The sequence below is a fragment of the Eurosta solidaginis genome, chromosome 1 (assembly GCF_040869045.1).
Source record: "Eurosta solidaginis isolate ZX-2024a chromosome 1, ASM4086904v1, whole genome shotgun sequence".
NCBI lineage: Eukaryota > Metazoa > Arthropoda > Insecta > Diptera > Tephritidae > Eurosta > Eurosta solidaginis.
The window spans coordinates 251,718,362-251,746,256 of NC_090319.1; the positions used below are offsets into that span (position 1 = coordinate 251,718,362).

The 27,895-nt window shown below is 36.3% G+C and overlaps 1 protein-coding gene across 1 annotated transcript in view; it reads left to right on the top strand.

The window, feature by feature from the left end:
• The window catches only part of sle (slender lobes), a 105,976-nt gene that overhangs the window by 35,712 nt on the left and 42,369 nt on the right, over positions 1-27,895 (top strand). The window contains exon 3 of the mRNA XM_067760355.1: positions 23,371-27,890. Within this exon, the coding sequence (XP_067616456.1) occupies positions 23,371-27,890 (4,520 nt within the window). The remainder of the gene's footprint in view (positions 1-23,370; positions 27,891-27,895) is intronic.

Consider the following 27,895-nt stretch of genomic DNA (forward strand, 5'->3'; position numbering starts at 1 on the left):
GGTATTTATTTATGTTTACTTCTAGATGGATAATTTCACTTAGACTCCAACCACTATCTCGCTCTTGAAATGTTTTCCTTTTTTCAATCAATATACTAAACTTTTCCTTAATTATATCACCAACATTGTTGTTCTCCATAAATGCTTCAGTCATTAGTGTTTGGTGTGGCATTATAGCGAATTCTTCAATATTTTCTTTTATTTGAATATACATATTTACAAAATAACTCAAAGTTAAATTTGATGCTTTCATGCTTTTCTATAGATTTCTGTAAAAGTGCAGATAATTCGTTAAAATGTTTTTCAAAAAAATGTTCAACAATTAAATAATTGGGTTGATCGTTTTCCAAAACGTATGTCTCAATACGATTATTAAACATAGCGTTAATTCATTTAACATTACTATTTACATTATACATACAATTCTTTTTATGTATATTTGTTCTCAAGTGTGCTGTCCAGACGTTTTGTTTCACTTGAATTTTACATTGCTCGCAAAAAATGGCGGGTTTTTTTATAACTTGATGTTTCATTGCAATACGTCTAACTATTTATTAGAAGTGATCCTGGTTAAACACGGCTGAAAATCCTTATGAAATGTATATCCGTGAAATATAGATGAGTGCTGAGCGGCTTTAAACAATTTACTACATTTTTTTACTCAAAAGATGTCCAACTTATATACATTGAGACAAGTAGCCCTTATCTAAATGTATGTATATGGATGGGTGTGTCTGTGTCGGTATGTATTTTGCGGTTTGTTGATATATATACATATATATATATAATTTATATGCTGTCATGTTTACGGCTAAGCTCTGCTAAAGGTAAAAAGCTCTAAGCTTTATCTTATACACCACTAAGCTTTTTCTTATGCGCCAATTTGCGGAAGATTAGCCAGAACACAAACCGGAACCGGAAGATCAGCCAGAACACAAGCCGAAAAAACGGATGCGCCACCTAGCGGTGATTTTTTTTGCTGTGTATATATGTCTGTCGGTGTGTATATACGTTTCCTTGCACCATTTGGTCTGGAGCCGGAATTTACATACTACTAAAATCCTCAAATCACTTGCTGGCAGTACTTTGGGAAAAGATAAAGAAACGCTCATTACCATATACAAAGCAATTGGCCAGCCGATTGCATGCTACGCGTCCCCTATATGGTCGTCAAGCCTAAAGATTACCCACTGGAAGAAGCTACAGGCCTGCCAAAATACTGCTCTCAGAACCGCCACGGGCTGTTTTCTTATGTCCCCAGAAAACCAATGAGGCGAGAATACTCCCCATCAGGGAGAGAAATGGGATGCTAACCAAACAGTTCCTGTTGAATACCCAGAAACCTGGGCATCCCAACAGCCATTTGATTGATGAGCCAACACCGCCTAGGGACTTAAGGTGTCATCTCCGTAAGCATTTTGCGGAAATACGGCACATGAGAACTCAGCCGTATGAAGCAAAAAAACACAAGCAGGTCCTTGGTGCCTCCTTCAATTTTATGAAAACTCTTTTTATATCATTAACGTGCTCTTGAAAACTAGTTGAAAAAATTAAAATATCAGCAAGATATACAACACAAATCTTATTTATTAAACCGCTTAATACAAAATTAATAAGCCTTTGAAAGGTTGCAGGATCATTCTTTAATCTAAATGGCATGCGAACAAATTCATAATGCCCATATGGAGTAGAAAAAGCTGTGTTCAAACGATCTTCCTCCTTAACAAGAATTTTGGGGAATCCTTTTGCTAAATCAATGGTAGTTAAATATTGTGAACGTTCTAACTTATCAAAAAGATTTTCTATATTTGGAATGGAAAATTTATCATCTTAATATTGTTTAAAGCCCTATAGTCTATAACGATTCTCCATTGTTGTTCCCCATTATTATCAATTTTTTTGGGTACAATCCATAAGGGACTATTATAAGGAGATGTACTCTCTTTTAAGATTCCCTGATTCAACATAAAATCTATTTGTTTACATATTTATTTTTCATGTATTTGAGGATATCGATATAGTTTCGAATATATTCGTTTATCAATAGTTGTTTTAATTTCATGTTGAATAACGTTCGTGCTAGTTAGAGGTTGTCCTTCTATATAAATTAACTCTCTAAAAGAAGCAAGAATATTTTGTTCTTCATTGTTCAATCTTTAAAAATGCATTCACATGAACTTTGTTTTTTTTCTGATTTACTCGTTTTCTATGAATAATAATGTAATGAATTTAGTGAAACTCCGCTTATTTTACATCTTCTACTAACGTTCGTTTCGCTAAACTGTTGAATAAGTAACTCCAGTATTCAATAATGCGAAAATGGTCTTTATTAGTCTACTTTGAAAGTACCTCACAATAACACTTAACTTCACAACCAATAGCGTGCTTAAATCAAACTGATTTTTGACTTTAGAGATGATAGTATCTTTTAGTGTTGCTAATATTCGTCACAATATAATGAGTGTAGCAAATTATGCACATGTGTATATACTTACCTGAGAATATTGTGACGCATGTTACCATCTCTAAGGTTATTAAATAAAGGCACAACAACATTTAAGCAAGCTACATAAACAGATTATCATCATGTACACATACATACAAGCAGCAGAGAGATACAAACGCATGTCATCATCAGCCACTACTTCGCTCACATATACACACGCATATGGTTACACACTACAAATACACGCGCGTTTGGCTGATAACCAGGTAGAGAATTCTAGAAGAAGAAACGTCTAGACATTTGGGCAGAGAGTATAAAAGCAGCAGAAGCTGAGTAGTCCGTAAGCAGTTTGATTTAAGCACGCTATTGGTTGAGAAGTATAAGTGTTATTGTGAAATACTTTCAAAGTAGTCTAATAAAGACCATTTTTGCATTATTGAATATTGGAGTTATTTATTCAACGATTTAGCGATACGAGCGTTAGTAGAAGGTGTAAAATAAGCAGAGTTTCACTAAAATCGTTACAATATGTTTAAATCAACGCTCATATACAATTCGCCCTAAATTTTGCAAGTATCTATGCGCCTAGATAAGCGCTGCTTGTATGTAGAAAATATCCCCTGCATGCAACAGATGATGTTTTTTGCAACAAAGCGGAAAAAATTCAAAAGTAATCAAAAAGCTTTTTTAAAGAAAATCAAGGAAAAACGGCCGAATGTCAAAAAACCTATCGAAATACAAACTGACTCGTTTGTTTTTAATGAACTAGTTTGTATTTTTTCTTGTATTTCGGTAGTTTTTGAAATGTAGTTTACACACTTTCGTCAGTACTGAAACCGTATTAGGAAGGAGGGCGACAAAAAATATAAGAGAAAATACAGGAAAAGTACAGAGAAAATTAAATAGTGACATATAGGTATTAAAAGAGTCGTAGAATCAGTGGCGCAACGATAGGGTGGCAGGGCTGGCAAAATGCCAAGGGCCCCGACCCAAGGGGCCGCGAGCTCAAAAATATTTTTTACTTTGTACCTGAGTATTTTATTTTATTTATATTTTCTAAGTTCTGCTTAAAATTCAAAGTGAGACAACTAAAGACCATAATACAATTTTGAATTAATCGTTAAGCATTTCAACCAAACTAAACAAAAAGAAGTTGATTAATTTTTAAAGATGTACAAGTTACACATGGGAGAGGTTATAGATATGCAAAATTTTTTTGAAACAAATCAACAAATTAAAAATTTTTTAGGGCATAATATCAAAAGATGGAATATTTTATCAAGTTTTATATCTAATAAAGAAAGTGATTCTTTAACTTCAATAACAATAAAAACATTAAACCCTACTAAGGAAAACATACTGTTAAATTGAAAATCAGATGAAATAAGAAAAGAAGATCCAAAACTACAATTTTGCTATGTTATTGGTTTTCCATTGCAAGATGCAGCCTCTAAAGCACTTCAGTCTAAAGCCACCGATCTTTCAAATGCCTTAACGTTTGAAAATTTGTCTAGAAGAAGTGGAAAGGTATCGATATAAATTTGAAAATTTTGAAATGGAAGCGAATAGTGTAGCAGAAAAATGGTCGTTCACCCCTGAATTTTCTAAAACTCACCAGAGGATGGTAAAACGCCATTTTGATGAGATAACGGTTGGTTGTAAAGGTATTGTAACGAATTTACTGCAATTCCTCTTATTTCCAATCTTCTACCAACGTTCAAATCACTAAACTGTTGAATAAATAACTCCACTATTCAACAAAGCAAAATGGCCTTTATTAGACTACTTTCAAAATAAAACTACTATTGCTCGCCAGATAGCGTCTTAAATGAAACTGATTGTCGTGCCTCTACTGTTGCCGCCTTTTATACTGTCTGGTTTCCTCGTTGCATAGTTCTGGGCTTTTCCAGAATTTACTTAGTTACTGCTATATAACTATAACTAAAGATGCACGTGTATAGCTCTCATATGCGCTTGTATTTGTGAGCGACACTTCCTTATAATTGCATACTTTTGGGAGCATCTCAGATAAGATATCTGCATGTGTTTGTGCGTCTCTTCTCCGCTGCGTGTACGTACATCTGTGTAGACATAATGATTGATCTATTGAGGTGCATACAATAAAATAAAAAAAAAAATAATTGTAAGGCGCGATAACCTCCGAAGAGATCTAAGGCCGAGCTTCTCTTCCAATTTGCGTCGTGCTCCTCTTGCTTTTCCCTACAAATTGGCCGAAGAAAATAAGCTATATATATAAAAAGGGAATGGTATTTCATTTCCCAAGTGGATTTATAACAATAAATAGAAAAAACTTCAAATTTAAACAAACGGGCGTGGCCCCTCTTATGACTAAGCAATTTTCTGTGTTTCGGGAGCCATAACTCGAAGAAAAATTAACGGATCGTAATAAAATTGGGTACACAAATTTTCCCTATAGCAGAAAATATTTCTAGAAAAAATGGACGAGATCGGTTAAAGACCACGCTTACTTTTATATAAAAGTTTTTTAAAAGGGTCGTAGACGAAAATAATAAGGTATATCTTAGCGAAAAAAAGCTTTGCATCAATAGAATTTTACTTTCTAAGTTGAATTAAAACATTAAATTGGAAAACACTAAAATTAAAAAAATGGGCGTGGCACCGCCCCTTTTATGTCTAAACAATTTTCAATGTTTCGGGAGCCATAACTCGAAGAAAAATTTACATATCGTAACAAAATTGGGTACGCATATTTGACTTATAGCAGGAAATAATAAGTTAAATCTTAGCGAAAAATAGCTTTGAGCCAACCTTATTTTGTGCCATTATAACAAGAAATGGGAAAAAATGCAAACCTTGAAAAATGGGCGTGGCACTGCCCCTTTCTTACAATGCATTTCCCAACGTTTCTGGAGCCATAACTCGACGAAAAATTTGGTGTTTAACACGAAATATTTTCAGTAAAAATGGCCTAAATCGGTTAAATCGCCTTCTTTTATATAAAAGATTTTGTAAAAGAGCGTAGATGCAGGTTAAAAGCTATTTCTAGTAAAAGTTGGAAAATTTCGTTAATAACCTTGCCCCTTTTTTCGTAATAACGCTTTTTAGTACAATGGCACTTGTGTGTTTATGTTTATTGTTCTGTTATACCTTTATTTTAAAATAAGCAGTAGGAAATCCCCATATCTGAAGGAAAACTGCATTATTACCCGCTCAAGATCATTGGTGTTAGCCTCTGTATCCTTTTTGCTTCTTTAAAGCTTTAATTATTGCAGAATAGAACCATATGTATATGTAAGCCGCCTGTAAACCTTGTAAGACTATTAAGCACACAAAACAACAACAACATTTCAAGTGTACAGCTGGGTATGTAATGTTCGGTTTCACCCGAACTTAGACTTCCTTACTTGTTATATCTATTTTGCAACAAAAAAAAATACGCTCGCTGATTTCGGTCATTTTAAATAGCGATGGGAGATGAGTGTCAAGGAACCCATATACCAAATTGATTTGTATGCAATATTATATGTGCTTGAGTAAACATAAAAATTGCACAAGTAAATTGTAAAAATTGGAAGTTGATGATTTATTTGTTCTTAATAAATGCTTATGCAGACTTAAGGTGGAAAAAGCATGAGTTGTGTTCATTTACATATTTTGTTTTTAAACGATTCTATTTAGCTTGACTGTTACTTCCCCGATAAGCTACAAGCTTGAAACTTGGAATATAGTTCAGAACCCGATGACAATGCAATAATAAGATAAACAACTAAGGAAGGCTAAGTTTGGGTGTAACCGAACATTGCATACTCAACTGAGAGCTTGTGAGATAAAATAAGGGAAAATCACCATTTAGGAAAATGAACCTTCGGTAACCCTGCAATGTGTTTGTATGACATGGGTATCAAATGGAAGGTATTAACGAGTAGTTTAAAAGGGAGCGGGCCTTAGTTCTAAAGGTGGACGCCTTTTCGAGATATCGCCATAAAGGTAGACCAGGGGTCTAGTAGGTAGAATGTGTTTGTACGATATGGGTATCAAATGAAAGGTGTTAATGAGTATTCTAAAAGGGAGTGGGTCTTAGTTCTATAGGTGGACGCCTTTTCAAGATATCGCCATAAAGGTGGACCAGGGGTAACTCTAGAATGTGTTTGTACGATATGGGTATCAAATTAAACGTATTAATGAGGGTTTTAAAAGGGAATGGCCCTTAGTTGTATATGTGAAGGCGTTTTCGGGATATCGACTAAAATGTGGACAAGGGTGACCCAGAACATCATCTGTCGGGTACCGTTAATTTATTTATGTAATACCACGAACAGTATTCCTGCCATGATTACAAGGCTTTTGATTTCACCCTGCAGAACTTTTTCATTTTCTTCTATTTAATATGGTAGGTGTCACACCCATTTTACAAAGTTTTTTCTAAAGTTATATTTTGCGTCAAAAAGCCAATCCTATCGCCATGTTTCATACCTTTTTTCGTATTTGGTATAGAATTGTGGCATTTTTTTTCATTTTTCGAAATTTTCGATATCGAAAAAGTGGGCGTGGTCATAGCCCAAGATAAAGTGATTTCAAAAAGGACGTGAACTAAGGTTAGTAAAGATATATCGATTTTTGCTCAAGTTATCGTGGTAACGGCCGAGCGGAAGGACAGACGGTCGACTGTGTATAAAAACTGGACGTGGCTTCAACCGATTTCGCCCATTTTCACAGAAAACAGTTACCGTCATAGAAGCTATGTCCTAACCAAATTTCACAAGGATTGGTAAATTTTTGTTTGACTTATGCCATTAAAAGTTTTCTAGACAAATTAAATAAAAAGGGCGGAGCCACGCCCATTTTGAAATTTTCTTTTATTTTTGTATTTCGTTGCACCAAATCATTACATGAGTTGAATGTTGACATAATTTATTTATATACTGTAAAGATATTAAATTTTTGTTAAAATTTGACTTTTAAAATTTTTCTTTTTAAAAAGTGGGCGTGTTCGTCATCCGATTTTGCTAATTTTTATTTAGCTCACATATAGTAAGAGGAGTAACGTTTCTGCCAAATTTCATAATGTATCTTCAACGACTGCCATATTACAGCTTCCAAAACTTTTAATTTACCTTCTTTTAAAAGTGGGCGGTGCCACGCCCATTGTCCAAAATTTTACTAATTTTCTATTCGGCCTGTGAAAAAATCGCCGCTAGGTGACGTAAGGATCGAGATATTCAAAAAATCGTATTTGTGGTCCGATTTGGTCCATATTTGGAACACATAATACATATGTACATGAATAGAAAGCGACCTATGATATCCGATTTGACTCATATTTGGAACAAATATTACATACAGTCCGGTAGAAGTGACATCAAAATATTTTGGAGTTCGAGGAGGGACAAGCATACGTGGCGCAGAGACGAGTAAAGTCTTTGGAAGGATTATGTATTGAGGACTTAGATTGTAACAAATTGTCAGGAAGGCGTCCTTGTAACAATGAGTCACTAAATGAACTAAATAGAATGAGAAATAATAGGCAATTAAATAAAGACTAAAAACTTGAAAATAAAATAATTAAAAAAAAAAAATTTAGTTAAACGGTTTTATTGAAAACAATTCTTACATTCAGTAATAATAATACTAAAAGCTAGAAACAATTAGGTAGGACCTAGGTACTAGTCATCACACTCCTCATCAATCTAGGGCGCGTGAAATTTCTAAAAATGTGAGGCGTAGCATAACCTGATTAAGGTTCAGTTGGTCTTACTTATGACTATCAAAATGGTGTGAAAAATGTATAGTAATTCATCAATTGAGAACGGCAGGACCGATTTGGCTCAAATTTTTTTTCAGTTCTTCGTAATTGCTAGGAGAAGGTTTTTACGAAAGAAAATTTTGGGAAAACCCTGTGGAAAAGTCGGAAAATTGGAGAAATCGAAAATTGAGAACGGCAGGACCGATTTGGCTCAAATTTTTTTTCAGTTCTTCGTAATTGCTAGAGGAAGGTTTTTACGAAAGAAAATTTTGGGGAAACCCTGCGCAAAAGTCGGAAAATTGGAGAAATCGAAAATTGAGAACGGCAGGACCGATTTCGTTCCAATTTTTTTTTCAGTTTTTCGTAATTGCTAGGAGAAGGTTTTTACGAAAGAAAATTTTGGGAAAACCCCGCGGAAAATTGGAGAAATCGAAAATTGAGAACGGCAGGACCGATTTGGCTCAAATTTGTTTTCAGTTCTTCGTAATTGCTAGGAGAAGGTTTTTACGAAAGAAAATGTTGGGAAAACCCTGCGGAAAAGTCGGAAAATTGGAGAAATCGAAAATTGAGAACGGCAGGACCGATTTGGCTCAAATTTTTTTTCAGTTCTTCTTAGTTGCTAGGGGAAGGTTTTTACGAAAGAAAATTTTGCGAAAACCCTGCGGAAAAGTCGGAAAATTGGAGAAATCGAAAATTGAGAACGGCAGGACCGATTTGGCTCAAATTTTTTTTCAGTTCTTCGTAATTGCTAGGAGAAGGTTTTTACGAATGAAAATTTTGGCAAAACCCTCCGGAAAAGTCGGAAAATTGGAGAAATCGAAAATTGATTATTAATATAACGAGATAAATAACAGATGGTGCTGTGTTTCTGTAAGTTTCGGATAATTGTGAAATTCATTGTGATAAAATTGTATTTTGAGTGGAGAAATTAACGGGATAAATAACAGATGGCGCTGTGCTTAGGTTGAGCGTAATTTGACAGGTGCACTTTTCTCATTGTCATTTTTTATTAAACAAATGTGCTATTTTTCTTGCTGCAATTGATTCGAGTTTTTCTGATTTTCGTGTTCACCGATTTATTTTTCTGATTTCGGATAGTCATATATCGCGTATCACATCCACAAACGGTACAAGCATTACGAGCAATTGAAATTCTTTTGTGATATTTATCAATTCGATCATTTTTTAAGAAAATAAGTTTGCGTGTAAAAAGTGAGGTTATCTTCTAGAACTGCGGGCATATATTGCCATACATTCATTCCGTAGGTATTTTTTTTTTAAGAATTTTCTTTTTATTAGGATTAGTCAAAAATTACTTTATTGCATTTTAGCTAGAGTTATTTGCTTGACTAATGCCTCATATTAGACGATCAAACCTTGGACGACGTACACGCCGTGCAATAATTAGTCAGAATGTCCGTGATAATCAAACGCAAGGGGAACATCCAGAAGAAAATGAATGGAGACGTGCCCATATTGCACAAGTTCGCGCTGCACAATCATCACCACAAATTCAACAAAATGTTGTTAGAACACCAGTCATAAATGTAGGCTTAAATCGCGATGCTTTCGAATACGATTCCGCAATAGCCTACAAAGATCTTCGCTGCGTTGATATCGGCTCATTGTCTGTCCTATGCCAGCATTGCAATGCTTTGAAGTTTCAATCAGAAACCCCCGGCTTATGCTGCGCTGGTGGCAAAGTGAAATTACCCGTTTTAACCCACCCGCCATAGCCATTGTATTCGTTACTCTATGGAAATACAATCCAATCAAAACATTTTCTAGAGAATACACAAAAATATAACGGATGCTTTCAAATGACATCATTTGGAGCCCAAGTTGTTGATGTACCAGGCTATAATCCCACTTTTAAAGTAATGATGTCCCATTATTATCAAAATGAACAATTATTGTTATATTGTTTTGAAATTGCTTCCAAACATTCAGATTAAAGGGCAAATTCACCATCGAACGGGCGCTTTGTTACCACTGCCGAACGAAGATCATAAGTTCTTTCAGATCTATTTCGTTGGTGATTCGGCAATTGAACTAGATCAGCGTTGTGCAATTCTTACTGCGACTAAACCTGAAATGATCGAACAATTACAAAATCTTCTGCATGAGCATAATGAATTGGTCAGATTGTTCAAAACAGCATTGGATATGATGCCTTCACACGGCCACAAAATCATTAGAGCAGACAAAAGAGCCGCTGGAGGCCATGCAAGACAATTCAATGCTCCCACTATAAATGAAGTCGCAGTGATGATTGTTGGCGAGAATAAGGAATCACGCGATATTGTTCTTTACCGTCGGGATGGTGGTCAATTGAAGCGCGTTTACGAGACGCATCGGTCATATGATGCACTTCAATACCCGTTGATGTTCTGTCGTGGAGAGGATGGATATCACTTCAATATAAAGATGGTTAATCGAACGACAGGTTTGTTTATAAGTCATCACTTCTATTTTATTTTGCAACCGAGTTCGAATTCATATTTCAGGAGAAGAAACGAATAAGAAGGACAGCTCAATGAATTTTTATGTGTATCGTTTGATGATTCGGCGCGATGTTGACAATCATCTTGAGATATCGCCGGTTGTTTCAACAGTACTGCGTTGACATGTACGTCAAGGTCGAAACGGAGCGCCTCAATTTCATTCGTTTCAATCAGTCCATGTTACGATTAGATGAATACATACACTTGCGTGATGCCATGGCTACTGAAGGAGACGCAACCAACATCGGTTGTTTGACCATTCTTCCAGCTACTTACGTTGGAAGCCCGCGCCACATGCATGAGTACGCTCAGGATGCGATGACGTATGTGCGGAATTACGGACGGCCAGATTTATTCATCACGTTCACTTGCAACCCGAAATGGCCTGAAATTACGAATCTCTTCCTGACAGGACAAACATCCAGCGATCGACATGACATCATTGCACGGGTGTTCAGACAAAAGATCAAAGTGCTCATGGATTACATCGTTAAGCATAAGGTTTTTGGCATAATCCGTTGTTGGATGTACTGAATGGCAGAAGCGTGGCTTACCACATGCACACATTTTGCTTTGGATGCTCAACACGATCCGTCCAGATGATATTGATTCGATCATTTCGGCCGAAATACCAGATCCAGAAACTGATCCGGAGCTGTATTCCGTTGTGACAACGAACATGATCCATGGGCCTTGCGGAGTCCACAACCCAGACTCGCCGTGCATGGAAAACGGAAATTGCACAAAGCGTTTCCCCCGTCCGTTGGTGGCTGACACAATCTCTGGAATCGACGGATATCCATTGTATCGGCGTCGTTCTCCAGATGACAATGGCAAATCAATCGTGATGAAAGTGAAAGGAAACAATGCCATCGTCGATAACCGCTCGATCGTTCCATATTGTCCGCTTTTGTCGAAAACGTTCTCAACTCACTGCAATGTTGAGTACTACAATTCCATTAAATCCATCAAATACGTTTGCAAATATGTGAAAAAGGGAGCGACATGGCGGTATTCGGCATTGTTGAACGAATGCAAACGACGAGGTAACACAATTTCAACTTGGACGTTACGTGAGTTGTAACGAGGCAATTTGGCGGCTGTTTTCGTTTCCGATTCATGAACGTCACCCGACTGTGGTACATTTGGCAGTACACTTGGAGAACGGCCAGCGTGTCTACTTTACGGACGCAAATGCAGCGCAAAGAGCAGAACAGCCACCAGCTACAACGTTGACAAGGGCTTTACTATATTCGGAAATGCCACGCTATTATACATTTAACGCTGCATCAAAGAGGTTTCAACGGCGGAAAAAAGGTAATGGTGTTGCTGGCTTTACTGATGTCTATTCAACCGATGCTCTCGGACGAATATACACAGTTCATCCACGCCAAGACGAATGCTTCTATCTTCGCTTGCTTTTGGTTAACATCAGAGGCCCTACATCCTTCGATTCCCTGCGTACTGTGGATGGTGAGCTATGCGCCACTTTTCGAGAGGCTTGCCAACGTTTGAATTTGCTTGAAAACGATACACATTGGGACTACACTCTCGCCGATGCAACTGTTTCTTCGCCAGCGAATCAAATACGTACATTGTTTGCGATCATCATAGCCGCATGTCATCCATCGGACCCGACCGCATTGTGGGACAAATATAAGGACGAGATGGCTGACGACATTTTACGCAGATTTCGCATGACAACTTTGAATTTCGATATTCAAATTAATGACGACATGCGCAACGAAGCGTTAGTTCTGATCGAAGACATGTACATCCTCATGTGCGGCAGTCTGGTGTCAACATTGGGAATGCCAGCGCCAAATCGTTCGATAAACGATGCATTCAATCGGGAGCTGCAACGGGAGCAAGACTATGATCGAGATGAGCTGGCCGAAAGAGTCCGAACAAATGTGCAGCTGTTGAATGCAGAGCAGAAGAACGTGTACGATTCCCTGATGAAGGCTGTTGACGATGGAACGGGAGGCATTTACTTTCTCGATGCTCCCGGTGGGACAGAAAAAACATTCGTCATTTCTTTGATTCTGGCTACAATTCGGGCAAATTGCGTTGGCTGTAGCTTCCTCTGGAATTGCTGCCACATTGTTGGATGCGGTCGAACTGCACATTCAGCTTTAAAACTGCCGATGAATATACTCACGGTAGACAAGCCAACGTGCACAATGACCAAGAATTCAGCGACAGCGAAATTGATGCGAGAATGCAAAATCATCATTTGGGATGAATGCACGATGTTCATAAACGAGCTTTTGAGGCAGTTGACCGAACGATGAAGGACTTACGAGGTGATTCGAGACAATTTGGTGGGGCTATGATATTACTCTCCGGAGATTTTCGCCAAACGTTACCTGTCATCCCGAAATCTCCTGCTGCCGATGAACTTAATGCATGCCTGAAATCGTCGTTTTTGTGGCGGCATGTCAAGAAGTTGAAATTGACCACGAACATGAGAGTTGCGTTGCAGAACGACTCATCGGCTCTTGAAATCTCGAGACAACTGCTGGCGCTTGGCAATGGCCAAATACCTGTTGATGTTACCAATGGATTAATATCGTTCCCGGCAAATTTTTGCCAGTTCGTCGAAAGAAGAACTCATCACCAAAGTGTTCCCCGGCATTGCACAAAATTATAAAAATCTCGATTGGATTAGTGAACGGGCAATACTTGCAGCGAAGAATAAGGACGTCGATAGCTTGAATTTGATTATTCAAAGTCAAATAGCTGGAGAACTGCATTCGTACAAATCCGTTGACAGCGTCCCCGACGAGGATGAAGCGACAAACTATCCGACAGAATTTTTGAACTCGCTTGATGTGCCAGGAACTCCGCCGCATAATTTACAATTGAAAGAGGGATCGATCATAATCATGTTGCGGAATCTGAATCATCCGAAATTGTGCAACGGTACGCGGTTGTCCGTCAAGAAACTGTTGAAAAATGTGATTCAAGCTACGATCATCAAGGGCAAATTCAAGGGAGAGGAAGTCCTTATCCCACGAATTCCGATTATTCCATCTGATCTTCCATTCCAATTCAAGCGGATTCAGTTTCCCGTTCGATTGGCTTTTGCAATGACAATCAATAAATCGCAAGGCCAATCGTTGGAAGTCTGTGGGATTGATCTCGAATTTCCCTGTTTTTCGCACGGTCGGCTGTACGTTGCCTGTTCGCGTGTTGGGAAACCGTCTTCGTTGTTTGTTTTTGCGCCGGAAAACAAAACAAAAAACATTGTTCATCATATGGCTCTCTACTGATTTCGATTCCGTTCAAATAAATAAAATTTAAATTTGAACTATTTGTGTTTTATTATCCTTGAAGTTTATCTGAAGGCGTTAAATTGGGGAGTGCCACACCTCTTTTCTAAATGAAAGGAAAAGGGAAAGGAAACGGGGAAAAAAGGGAAATGGAAAAGGGAAATGAATAGGAAGGGGAAAGAAAAAGGAAAAATAAAGAAATATTTAAAGAAGAAAAGAGGGAGAAAGCGAACGGGGAGGTAAAGCTTGAGATAGGAAGCGAGGTGCGGAATTTTTTATAGGGGCTTCTAAATGACAGATGCTTCCGTTTCCAGGAAAAGTTTGTAAAGCACTGGCAGGAATATTACCGGGCTGGATAACATCTGCCGGGCCAGCTAGTAAAATAGAAAACACATACGAGTGCCCCACAACACATATGTCCCATACATATATGACATTGTTGAGTATAAACTGAAATCATAGTCGCTTTAAAGCTGCCGGGCAACGCACAAAATTTGCTTGATGGCTAACATAGCAACGTGTAGTTGTGTGCGTTTTGGGTGATTGTCGTTTGCCCGACCACCACACAAGCAGAAAGCATCAAGCGCCATTTGTATTGAAATTTGTAGAGTGCAGACGTAAACATGTCATCGGATGACGATTTTTTATTGCTTGTAATTTTTGCGAATTTTCATAAAAATGTTTGAACTTTTTTCTAAGAATTTTTTCGATTATGCGGTTTTGTAGCTTATTCAATTTTAATATAATAAGATGCTAATCTTAAGCCACTAAGAAAATTACCTGATTTTTGGCAATTTTTTTTCCATCCGACCTTTGCATTCGTTGGTTTCAATAAACCGCAACGTAAAATCTTTTTCTTCCGCGATTTTGCTCATTGTACGTTCTCACAAAACTAACACATTAATGCTTGTCAACCACGTCGGCCACGATCAAATAGACCAGCTGCCAAGCGAAAAAATATAAAAATTTAGATTTTCATCAACGCGAAGTCGACAACAAATACGTGTGAGCACGACATCGCACAGTGTTTCGTGTGGAACAAGCTAGCTGGACAAAATTATTTTATAAGATTTTCCGTTTCATATGCAGTTATTTATTACAACTACGTCATTTTTTTCAGCCATATGTTCTTTTTTTTTATTTTTTTCGAAAATTTTACTTCATATGCATACATTTGCTTATTTCATATACAGTAACTCATGTGAATAAGTGATATAGATCCAAAAAAACTTAAAGGACTTAAGAATATTACTTTATTGTACTTAAATTGAATGGACTAAAAATCTCAATACTCTAAAAAATTCTGAAAATTCCGAAAAATTTTTTATGAAAACTCGTCGAATTTTTCAAACATTTTTTAAATATAATTGTTTTTGTTATAGATCGTGACAAATTTTCTTATGGGAAATTAGTTAAAATAAATTTCCCGTAACTCATTATTCATATCTTTTGGAATGGCACCACAAATATAATACTTTTGTGCGGAAGAAGTTTCAGTCAAAGCATTGCAAACTTTTCCGCCAATCATTGTTAGAAGCATATTGTGATTTACGGAAACTTCGTATTCTTCGAGCATGTACTTTGTTGGCAACAACGCATTTATCTCCTCTAAAACGTTGTTCGTTTCAAAAACAATAAAATCTTTTGTTTCTTTAGAAAAAATAAATTTAATTGGACGACAATACATGGTAGAAGAAGGTCGAGGATTCTGCCAAACAATGTTACCTTTTTCATCCTGTAATTGAAGAGGAACGAAAGAAAATATAAACAAAAACTCATCAGTGTCAGAACTGCATGTAAACTCTTGCTTATATGTGCTATGGCCAGAGCTTCCATCGCAACCCCACTTGCTGATTAAAGTATACGTCAAGTTTGTAGGTAATAAACTAACAAAAACTTCTTGATTTGCTAAAACTAAACGCTCAACATTTTTATGTAATACGGACTGGACTTTAATTTCCGCACGTGTTTCACCCACATCAATTTCATTTGGATAGCATTATGCCTTAGCTTTTCTTAGACTATGAAATGATGGATAAACCTTATGGCCTGCCTTGATGCTCCACTTCCGAGTCGTTTTGTACACATGAGTCGTCGACATGCTATCTACGTAGTATTGCTCAAGCATCTTGCATCTGGCTCACATGTCATCTTTTCGCCGGATATTTGAGTGGTTTCCTGTGATTGTTGTATAAAGTTAGCAACATTTCTGTTGCCGGACCAGGACTCTAACAAAGTCCTTCTTTCGTCTTCCGGGGCCGGGGTTACCTGAAGAAGTGGTTGGTTGGTCTGATGGCAACTTCGAATCCACCGTTATTGCAAATGTGAAGTCTGGACCCGAAAGCCACTCCGAGTTTTTATTCAAATATCGCTCCAGAAGTGTTCCAATTTTAATCCAGCTTCGACGAATATGCCGATATTTGTAAGCTTAAACTTTTTGTCGAATACTCGGCTGCTTTGCTTAAATCGTACTTAAGTAAAACAAAACTAAATAATTCTTTATATCTGGTTTCCTTCGAATGTTGAACCCAAATGTCAAAAAACTTCGTTCTTGGTACGGTTATAACTAAACTGCTTTGTGTTGTTGATTTTCCGGCAGGATGAATAGTTGATGATTGTTGTGCTGCCATCTTAAGTGTCGTTGATCGCAGTTATGCAGTTTTTATATTACATTCAGGTATTGGCGTAGATGGTACCAAATGGGGTTGTTTTCAAACATTTTTTAAATATAATTTAGTTTTTGTTATAGATCGTGACAAATTTTCTTATGGGAAATTAGTTAAAATAAATTTGCGAAAGCGAAAATTGTAAGAATTGTCCAAAAAGGGGTATATACTTATTTATGTGAGTGACTGTACATATGTACATACATATTTTGTATTTATTTGAGTATTTATCCTGGCACTACAATTTTTACAAAATTATTTTATAGTACCAGTCAGGAATGTAAAAGTGAATTACAATAACAATAATAACAATGTAAATAATTAAATTAATTATGTGAAAATTACTTATTACAAAAGCTTAAAAGTAAAGTATCATACAAAGTAGAAAAGACAATAGATTTAAATTAAATAAAACCTGATCCAACAAAAAGTTATAGGGTAGGTTATATTTTATAATTATGTTATTATTCGCTATTTCCTGTGTAGTTATACCTGCATTAGGATTGCTACGAACACTGCAGACTCAATCAGTCTATGTGAGGTCCTCATGGACCGGCCAGTTCAACCTATGATTGCTTTGTATGTACCTGTTTTTATGCCTTGGTGACTGGTGCGGTAGGTTGTGGCAGGTTGAAGTCAAATTTAAAGGACTTAAGAATATTACTTTATTTTACTTAAATTGAATGGACTAAAAATCTCAATACTCTAAAAAATTCTGAAAATTCCAAAAAAAAAAAATTAAAATTTTTTATGAAAATTCGTCGAATTTTTCAAAATTTTTTTAAATTGAACCTTGAATTTTTTTAAATATAATTTAGTTTTTGTTATAGATCGTGACAAATTTTCTTATGGGAAATTAGTTAAAATAAATTTGCGAAAGCGAAAATTGTAAGAATTGTCCAAAAAGGGGTGTATACTTATTTATGTGAGTGACTGTACATATGCACATACATATTTTGTATTTATTTGAGTATTTATCCTGGCACTACAATTTTTACAAAATTATTTTATAGTACCAGTCAGGAATGTAAAAGTTAATTACAATAACAATAATAACAATGTAAATAATTAAATTAATTATGTGAAAATTACTTATTACAAAAACTTAAAAGTAAAGTATCATACAAAGTAGAAAAGACAATAGATTTAAATTAAATAAAACCTGATCCAACAAAAAGTTATAGGGTAGGTTATCTTTTATAATTATGTTATTATTCGCTATCATCACTTTCATTCGATGAGTCACTTGTGGAATAGTCATGAGCATCAGCAACACTACTGTGAAAGCTTGAAACAACTGGGGTATTTATTGACTCCTCAACATTATCGGGGGACAGTAAATTTAAGACTTCTGAAGTCAGACTTTTAAATTTTCCTAAAACTGTTAACTAAAGGATCCGATGTTATAAGCAACATATTCATAAGGTCCCTATTCGTGGCTTCACGCGACTGCTTTTGTGTGTTATCATCCCTGAATCGTCTCAAATCTTTGTTACGGGCTTCCTGTGCTTCCTCAGAAAGTTGACCAAGAGGTAAAATTGCTGATTTTATAATATCAGTACTATGCACTAAGATTTTATGAAATGTAACAGGCATATTAAACCATGGATAGAGATCTATGTATAGTTTTTAGTCTCGACCGCAAATTTTTCAAATCTTTGGATATTTATATTGTACCCAGATGCTAATGCGCGAAGGAGAGTGTCAAATATTTTGATGAGCGTTACATCCAATCCCGTAATCTCAGCACTAGCCTCAGAATTTTCGAAAAACCTACGAGCAGTGTTGCCGTCATTGGTATTGCCGAAACCTGGTTTAGGTTTATCTACTATGAATCCAAGTACACTTTTAAATTTATTCTGGATTCCGTTGGAACGTAGATTTACACTCTCTTTATCTGCCTCATTCCTAAGCTGATATTTTTTACTTCAAGGCGATAACTTATCTGAAGCAAGCATTCAAAACATCTTATCCATGCATGGAGAGTAGACAAACCAAAACCAAGATTATCTCGGTTAGGCGTAAAGTCCCGTAACTCATTATTCATATCTTTTGGAATGGCACCACAAATATAATACTTTTGTGCGGAAGAAGTTTCAGTCAAAGCATTGCAAACTTTTCCGTCAATCATTGTTAGAAGCATATTGTGATTTACGGAAACTTCGTATTCTTCGAGCATGTACTTTGTTGGCAACAACGCATTTATGTCCTCTAAAACTTTGTTCGCTTCAAAAACAATAAAATCTGTTGTTTCTTTAGAAAAAATAAATTTAATTGGACGACAATACATGGTAGAAGAAGGTCGAGGATTCTGCCAAACAATGTTACCTTTTTCATCCTGTAATTGAAGAGGAACGAAAGAAAATATAAACAAAAACTCATCCGAGTCAGAACTGCATGTAAACTTTTGCTTATATGTGCTTTGGCCAGAGCTTCCATCGCAACCCCACTTGCTGATTAAAGTATACGTCAAGTTTGTAGGTAATAAACTAACAAAAACTTCTTGATTTGCTAAAACTAAACGCTCAACATTTTTATCTAATACGGACTGGACTTTAATTTCCGCACGTGTTTCACCCACATCAATTTCATTTGGATAGCATTATGCCTTAGCTTTTCTTAGACTATAAAATGATGGATAAACCTTATGGCCTGCCTTGATGCTCCACTTCCGAGTCGTTTTGTACACATGAGTCGTCGACTTGCTATCTACGTAGTATGCTAAAGCTTCTACATTGCTCAAGCATCTTGCATCTGGCTCACATGTCATCTTTTTGCCGGATTTTTGAGTGGTTTCCTGTGATTGTTTTATAAAGTTACCAACATTTCTGTTGCCGGACCAGGACTCTAACAAAGTCCTTCTTTCGTCTTCCGGGGCTACCTGAAGAAGTGGTTGGTTGGTCTGATGGCAACTTCGAATCCACCGTTATTGCAAATGTGAAGTCTCGACCCGAAAGCCACTCCGAGTTTTTATTCAAATATCGCTCCTTATGTCTTCCAGAAGTGTTCCAATTTTGATCCAGCTTCGACGAATATGCCGATATTTGTAAGCTTAAACTTTTTGTCGAATACTCGGCTGCTTTGCTTAAATCGTACTTAAGTAATACAAAACTAAATAATTCTTTATCAGCCCAATTCTAAACGAAAATTCCGTGCGAGTTTTCTCCCTTCTCCCATTCCTCGTATTCTAAATAAAAATTCCTTGTGAGTTTTTTCACTTCTCCCTTTCCTCCTATTCTGAACAATGTTCGAAAAAGCGGAAACCGGTTATGGGAGAAAAGTAGGTATTATGAATGTGAGTGAGAGGGAGATTTCTCTGCCATTTCAAAGGAGTTTTTTCACTTGTTAAATTAAAGGGAATGCATCAAAATAGTTAAAGGAAATTGGTTATTTTAAGAAAGAACACTTATTTGTACAAATTTGTGCTAAAAGATGTATTTATATTCTACCACAATATTCTCACTTCTAATACAACAACAACTACAACCACAATATTCTTTATTTTAAGTTGAAAAGTATATCATAAGCAACGGTAGAGCTCTTGGTATACAAATTTGATGCAGCCATCCAGAAATTGCGCAAGGATTTTTTAATAAGGCTTAAATAGATTTTGGCATATGATGAAGGACGAATTCAACTCAACTTGGCCGCCAGAAAATTGCTTTGCTGAATGAAAGCAGGCAACTCCGGCAGATTTGTGTTATGCGGCCGTCTTCTTCTTATGTTCCGCTGTTGATGTTGCTGTGGCACCAATTCATTACTCATTTCAGTGAATACCACATGAAATGCAATAAATACTGTGCAACGTTTATATTTTATTTCTTAATTTCCAACAAATTTGCAACAATAATTAAACTTTTCAATTTTTTAAACAAAATAAGAAATGTGCAACGAAATTTCAATTGACAAAACAGCTGACTTCGAAAATTCGAAATTCCTATTCCCCAATTATTGTTCTCCCTAGGAGAACAGAATTGGAGGAATTTTTCCGCGGGAATAAAAAAAACCGCGAGAACAAAATTCCGCGAGAATATTTAGAATTGGTCTGTATATCTGGTTTCATTCGAATGTTGAACCCAAATGTCAAAAAACTTCGTTCTTGGTACGGTTATAACTAAACTGCTTTGTGTTGTTGATTTTCCGACAGGGTGAATAGTTGGTGATTGTTGTGCTGCCATCTTAAGTGTCGTTGATCGCAGTTGTGCAGTATTTATATTACATTCAGGTATTGGCGTAGATGGTACCAAATGGGGTTGTTTTGTGTAGCGTTCCTGTGTGGTTATACCTGCATTAGGATTGCTACGAACACTACAGACTCAATCAGTCTATGTGAGGTCCTCATGGACCGGCCAGTTCAACCTATGATTGCTTTGTATGTACCTGTTTTTATGCCTTGGTGACTGGTGCGGTAGGTTGTGGCAGGTTAAAGTCAGTAATCTTCGCCTTTTTGCTTTTGGTGTGCTCTTGTTGACCTTGCGCGTGTATTTTTGTGTGTTTTATGGCTACGTGTTTATTCCCTGTACCTGGGAATTGGTTTTACCGTTTGTAGATCAGCTTTAAAGGTTCAAATATCTCGTCGGAGCTAGTACGTGCATACATCCTATTTTATATGTAGAGATAACTAAATCTACAAAAAAAAAAATTAAAAATAGATGTGCAAAGAATTCGCAATGGTTTTTTCTTTCGACTATTAGAGAATACTTGCGACTTTAACATATGTAAAATTTAGCCCGGATGTATGTAATTTTTTTGTCCCTAAAGTTAAAAACATAGAGAAAAAATACCTTTTCTCCTTAATAACGGAATGTTAAATATATTGAAAATACTCTAATTGCGAAAGAGTTACTATTAAAATTTTACTTACCTTCGAGCTTAGAGTCCATCAAAAAATTATATAAAAGTATTCACTCAAAAGAAATATGAAGCTTAATATTCAAAAAGAATTTTGCAAATTAATCAATCCATTTTACGGCCACTCCTGCCTGCTTACTTCAATTACTCAATATATATGAGCAAAGATATCAAAAAAAAGCAAAAATCCCGTTATTTTGTTTGTTTTCTTTCATTTTTTATTACACTTTTCTTGGAATAAGATCTTTGTTTTTGTCCAGCATGCTTGTTCTACACGAAACACTGTGCATCGCCCGATATGCACACAACTACACGTTGCTAGGTAACCATCAAGCAAATTTTGTGCGTTGCCCGGCAGATTAACTCAGTAGCACGTTGGTTTCGTGTGTAATACACTGCATGGCGCAACGATACAAGGTGGCAGCATGGAACAGCTGATTATACCATTTTTTTATTTGTTTTGATACAGCAACTTCCGGTGCCGTACGATTTTGACATTTGTCCATCGAATTTACAAAAACAAAGTACATGGAATTTGTATTTATGTTTGTAGGAATGTCACCATGCTGCCACCTTGTATCATTCCGCTATGATACACTGTATACTTCGTTTATTATAGGTTTTTCTTTAGCGCTATATTCAGTTTAGTTTCGTGTACATCGTTGTGTTGCTAGCGTCAGAAGACTGATATTACCATATTCATTTTATTGCACTGTCAGTCTTTCTTATTCCAATTAGTGTTTTCGTATAACACAGTTGACTTTCTTGCTCAATAAGACAACTGAGTACTGAACTGCTTCGTTGCTTATGAGCGGTTATTCATTTTACGAAGCATGACTATGTAAATGTGTTTTAGTGGATATAAGTGCTTGATATTCTTTGTTTGTGTACGCACTAATACTCATTTTTTTGTTAGCCCACTAATAACCTTAAAAGATGAATAATTGCAGCTCACTGATGCACACCTTAAAGGAAATAGGCCGAGAAGCTATTTAGGTGCTTATAGCACAACTCGCTATAGGGCCTAACCTAAGGACATTGTAGACTGAACAGCCATATGCAGAAACTGGGCATACTATCGAATAACACATGCCGATTATGTGATCGATCAGCGGAGACGGTGGGCCTTATCCTGCTGGAATGTGACACAATCTCAAGACGCAAGGCTAAGTTTATGGGCTCACCATGGCCAGAGCACTCCCTCAAGCCAAAAGAACTGCTAGGGTTCATCAAAGAAATCTGCTTGGATGAGGTTCTGTGAAGGAGATGAGGGCACAATGGACCAATGGTCGCAGTGCAATCCTCAATAAATTATCTATCCATCTATCTATTAGGAAATCCAAAATAGCAGATATATAGATTTTGGCTATAACAAAATTGGCTAGACTTAAGTATGAAAATATAAAGGTCGTTGCTAAATGAAAGCTTTCAGACTCCAACCTATGAATCGAACATTTTGTTACATATTGCCTTGGCAATTAGACAAATCGCCGTTTTCGATCCCTCATTACCTTATATAATGACTGTAGCAAAAGATGCACATGTATATATACTTACCTGAGTATATGTTTAAATCAACGCTCATATACCACCCGCAATGTATGTTGCATGTATCTATAACTAAGCCTAGTTAAGCGCGTACGATTTACTATTGTATTCTGAAATGTACTTGTATGTAGAAACTATCCCCTGCATGCAACGGACGAAATTTTTTTTTTGCAACAAAGCGTAAAAAAATTAAAAAAAAAATTTAATTGCAATCGAAAATGACAACTTTATTTTTGTTTTCCCACAAAATTAAAAATTTCAGTTACATCTGTTTACGAAATAAGCAAAGCGAAGTTTTCCTATAAAAGCAACATCTCTGTGTATTTTATTTTAGTAATAACCAGCATACTTTCAGGTTCCCCTTCACGTTCATTACGAATGACTCGCCGCAACTCAACAACTGGTAATGGTACCCCATTAAAAGTATTGCCAAAATCTAAAACATCAATCTCGGACATTCAAAGTACCGAAAACTCACCAGCTAGACGAACTACTAGAAGAAGCAGCATTTCTACATTATCTACCCCAAACAAGGTTAACCAAGAAGATGAAGCTACAAATATTATTACAAAAAGACGTGCGGCACGCTTGCAATCTAAATCACCACCGCAAGAGGACGACAAGAAGAGGATTGATCATGTATCCCCCAAAAAGAATAAAACTGGGACTAAATCCAGAAGAAACATACTTTCAAACGAAGAAAGTGATTCTGATGTTGAAATAATCAATTTGGAAGAAAAAGATGAAGAGGGGGAAAAAAATGTTTCCCCTAAAATTGAGGAAATGGAAAAAAGAACGCTAAACAGTTCAAACGAAAATATTGAAATAATTGATTTGTCGGACGAAACACTCGTGACTGATGATGTAGAGAAATCAGTGAAGTCTAATATGCACAAAGAAAAAATGGAGTCCGAAATCACAGAAGAAGTGTCACTAAAATCATATGAAATGGAACAAAACAATGCGGATACCTTGCATCCAGCACCCATACGCCAAAGGTCAAACGAAAGGGATGACTCGATGGCGAAGTCATCTGACTCGGTCACAAAAAAGAATAATAAAGAAGTACTTGATGCAAACGAGGATGCACTTCATCTTGATGGCGAGGTGTTAAAAGGTAGTCACATTCTAAGATCTCCTGAAAAATCTACGTCCCCGTTAAAGAACATATCGAATATATCGCCTTGCGAAAGCTTTGTAAATAATAACTTTAAACCCAAAGAGGAGAACAAAGCAGGAGAAACAGCACTAGCGCCAGTTGAAATTATTGATTTGATGGGCGATGTTCTGGTAAAACAAGTTGAAGAGAAAGAAGAAGATGTTAGTTTACAGACAGGCAAGATAGAACCATTTAAACTAGGGGAAAAGGAGGAAAATAATATTGAGAGTTCGTACCCAAAGGCTATATGTATGACGAAAAAAGAAAATGATGACATAACGACCGCTCAACCAGATTCACCACAAAAAGATTCGATTGAAAAACTGAACAATGGAGAAAATTTTGATAGACAAGAAGATGCACTTCATCTTGAACTATCTGAGGTCGATAATGACTTAAAAGATAGTAATATTGTTAAAACATCGGAAAAGTTAGCAAGTAATAACTTTACTTTCAAAACGGGGGACAAAGGGGAAGATGTAAAAGCAATATCAAAAATAAATGCCATTGAAACAATGGACTTTTCGGATGGTATGCTGATGAATGATGGTAAAGTAGAAACAGAAAATCTTAACTTAGAGAACTGCATAGAGAATACAAAGCCGATGGAAAAGGAAGCAAATATCATTCCACCATCAGACATTCCATACTTAAATTCTAGGGAAAATACTGATAAAGAAAAATTATCCGGAAGTGATGATGTTAGTTCAACTGACAATTTTATATCTCCACCTAGGAATAAAACGACCGTGTCGCTTGTCGAGAGCGTTATAATGTTGCAAAAACTATCGCCTAAGGTCATTGCTAGACTGTGTGATGAAAATAATATTCTCTCACCAAAAAATTCAAAATCTGTGACATTTCAGAATAACAACCTCGAAGATGATGATGTGGCTAAGAGTTCTTACCCTAAAACGCCCGCATCAATTAAATGTAAAAACTATATATCCAAGGATTGTTCAAAGAATTATGAAGATAACATGATTAGTTTTGATAACCCAAGTACTGATTCTGAAGAAGTTAGCGCCAACCAATCTAAGGAATCTGCCAGCGCAAATGATCCATCAGAAGTTCATTTTGGGGATAATGTGGATATGGGACAAGATTACACACCACATAAACCCAAGAATCCAATGGTATTACAGAGCTCTACCCCAGTGTGCGATTCGGTATTGCCATCAAACCAAATGCCATTAGAACCAGCAACAATAACTGCAAGCGTTATAGATCATGCAGAGAATTCCCAAATAGAATCTGCTAGGAAAACAGAAGAAGCAACTACAGCAGATATAAGTGAAAGAGTGGAATTAACTATTGCTGAACATAATGAAGGTAGTACAACTAATGAGGATGAAGCTAATAAGCACACATCATCAGTTTTACATCACCAGCCATTAGATCTGCCATTCACAACCGACAACATCGATGCATCATCTGCCACCGAGCGTACAAAATCAAATAGTGGCATTAAAAAAAAAGAGAACGAAAATGATGATACATTTTCCAAATCTTGGACCCATAATGTAAATGTATGCGCTACAAGTGATCACAAAATTGACATCATTGCCGATAATTCATCAATAAATCAACAACATCAAGATCCAGATTCCAAGGATATAAATGTCATAGTTAAGGAGAAAACGTCGCCGAAATTGAGCGAGGGAAATACAGGCGATATGGAATGTGAATGGTCTAATGATTCTTTCCAGAAATTAGAATTCGTCGATGATGAGGCCATGGAGGCGCCAGATGACTATCAAAGCGGGGACTCTATAGATGAAGATGCGCGTAAAGAAATTGAGGAAAACGAAATTTTAGAAGATGGTGAGTCGATTGGTAGTGAAGATACTATTAGCGATGGAAGTAATGAAGGTGATGATGACAACGCCTCATTTGTAACATCTGATTCAGATGGATCGCTACTGGAATATTCAGATGAGGATGAAGATATGGAGGATATATCTAAAAAAGGTAATACGAAAAAACCTAATAGTCATATTTTATCAACCAGCGAAAGCGAAGATAATGAACTTTCTCAACTTAATGAAGGAAAACTAACTAACGGTATTACAAAAAAGAATAAAAATAATTTATCAAATCAAAGAAAGGGCATCCTAGCTTCAAGCGAAAGTGAAAATGATGAGCCCACAATAAAGTTCAAAGAAGAAAATGGAAACACTCTTAATAATTCTAAATATGCAAAAAAGCCACTCAACTTCGATGTTACCAAGATGATTGATGCATCAACAGATGATGAAATAAATATTAATGAAACTCTACCACAAGAACAGAATGTTAACTCTAAAAATAAGCATTTAAATAATTCAAAAGAAATCTTAAACACAAATAAGGGTTTCAAGGCAGATTGTACCAGTGATTCAAATTACAAGCTACTTGATTGCGAATCGAAATCTGAAAGTCTAAATAAAGTAGTGAGACGCAGCAATAACAAAACCTGTGATGTCGAATTAGAAGTAACAAATGGAACTGAATTAAACGTTTTGAATGTGAGTACTACAATCAAAAGTACAAATATACCTTCAGTAGTTTCAACAACTATGAATAACAGTAAAAAAAATACGAACCGTAAAAGTTTATTGCTCCCCATTAATCAAAACAAAAACAAAGATTCTGGAGATGTAGCTGAGGCAAGTTCCATAAATGTGGACGGTAAAGAGACTGATCAGACTCAATCAACTCCCGCTCCAAGCATGCAAGAAGCTTTAAATTCGAATAATGAATCTTTTATGTCAACGAAATCAGCTGCAGGCACAGTTATTGATGACAACAAAGACGACGTATACGAATTCAAAGAATGTGAAAATGTTGTACCACAGTCTGAAAATGAATACTCTGAAACAGAAAGGGACAATGAAGGGGAAGATGTTGAAATTCCGGAAACACAAGAGGTACAAAATATAGATAATGGAACACACCATGACGAAAGTACGGTTGATGAGGAATCAGTTGCAGGTACTGATTCTATTATTACTGGGTCTGTAAGTTTAAAAAACGTGGGTTGGAGTGCATCCTTTTGTGAAGCAAAATACAAGCGTAATGATTTTAAGCTAAACAAAACCCGACATCATAGATCATTTACAATTGGCGTAAGTTTGATGAAAACCGGAGTAGAAGAGATTGAACCTTCTAATTTTTTGGGGGTTGAATCTAGTGATTCAAGCCAAACTAATTCAATTGATTCTGTCAGTGGCAATGAAGGTCAATTGGATAGAGAGGAAGTAGAAAAACTGGAAATGTTAAAACATAATTTACAATTTCCATGTGTAAAAAAGAATCGGCAATCATTGAATGCCAATGATGCTCATGACACCGAAGAAAAAATTCGTCCAACAAAAACGAAACGTAAGAGCATGCAGCTTTTAATAAAAGAGAAATTCAATCCCTCAAAGTCACTTATAGAAAGTATTGAAAGTCGTAAACGAGAGTTGGATTCAATTAAAGAAAAAAAGTCGCGCTTATCGAAATCGTTTTGTGAAACTTTGAATGTTGAATCAAATGGCTTATCGGAGAACAACACATCATCTAATTCAAGTGATAAATCAGAAGACGAAGATGTAAAGAAAGGTTCAACTCGGCGCAATCTGAATACGTTTAAGAACAGTAAAAGGGACTATTGTGGCATATTGGAACGATGTGATCAAATATTAGAAGCAGCGAATCGTGCCAAATTGGAATCCAAACAAAACTTTAAAAAGGTAAG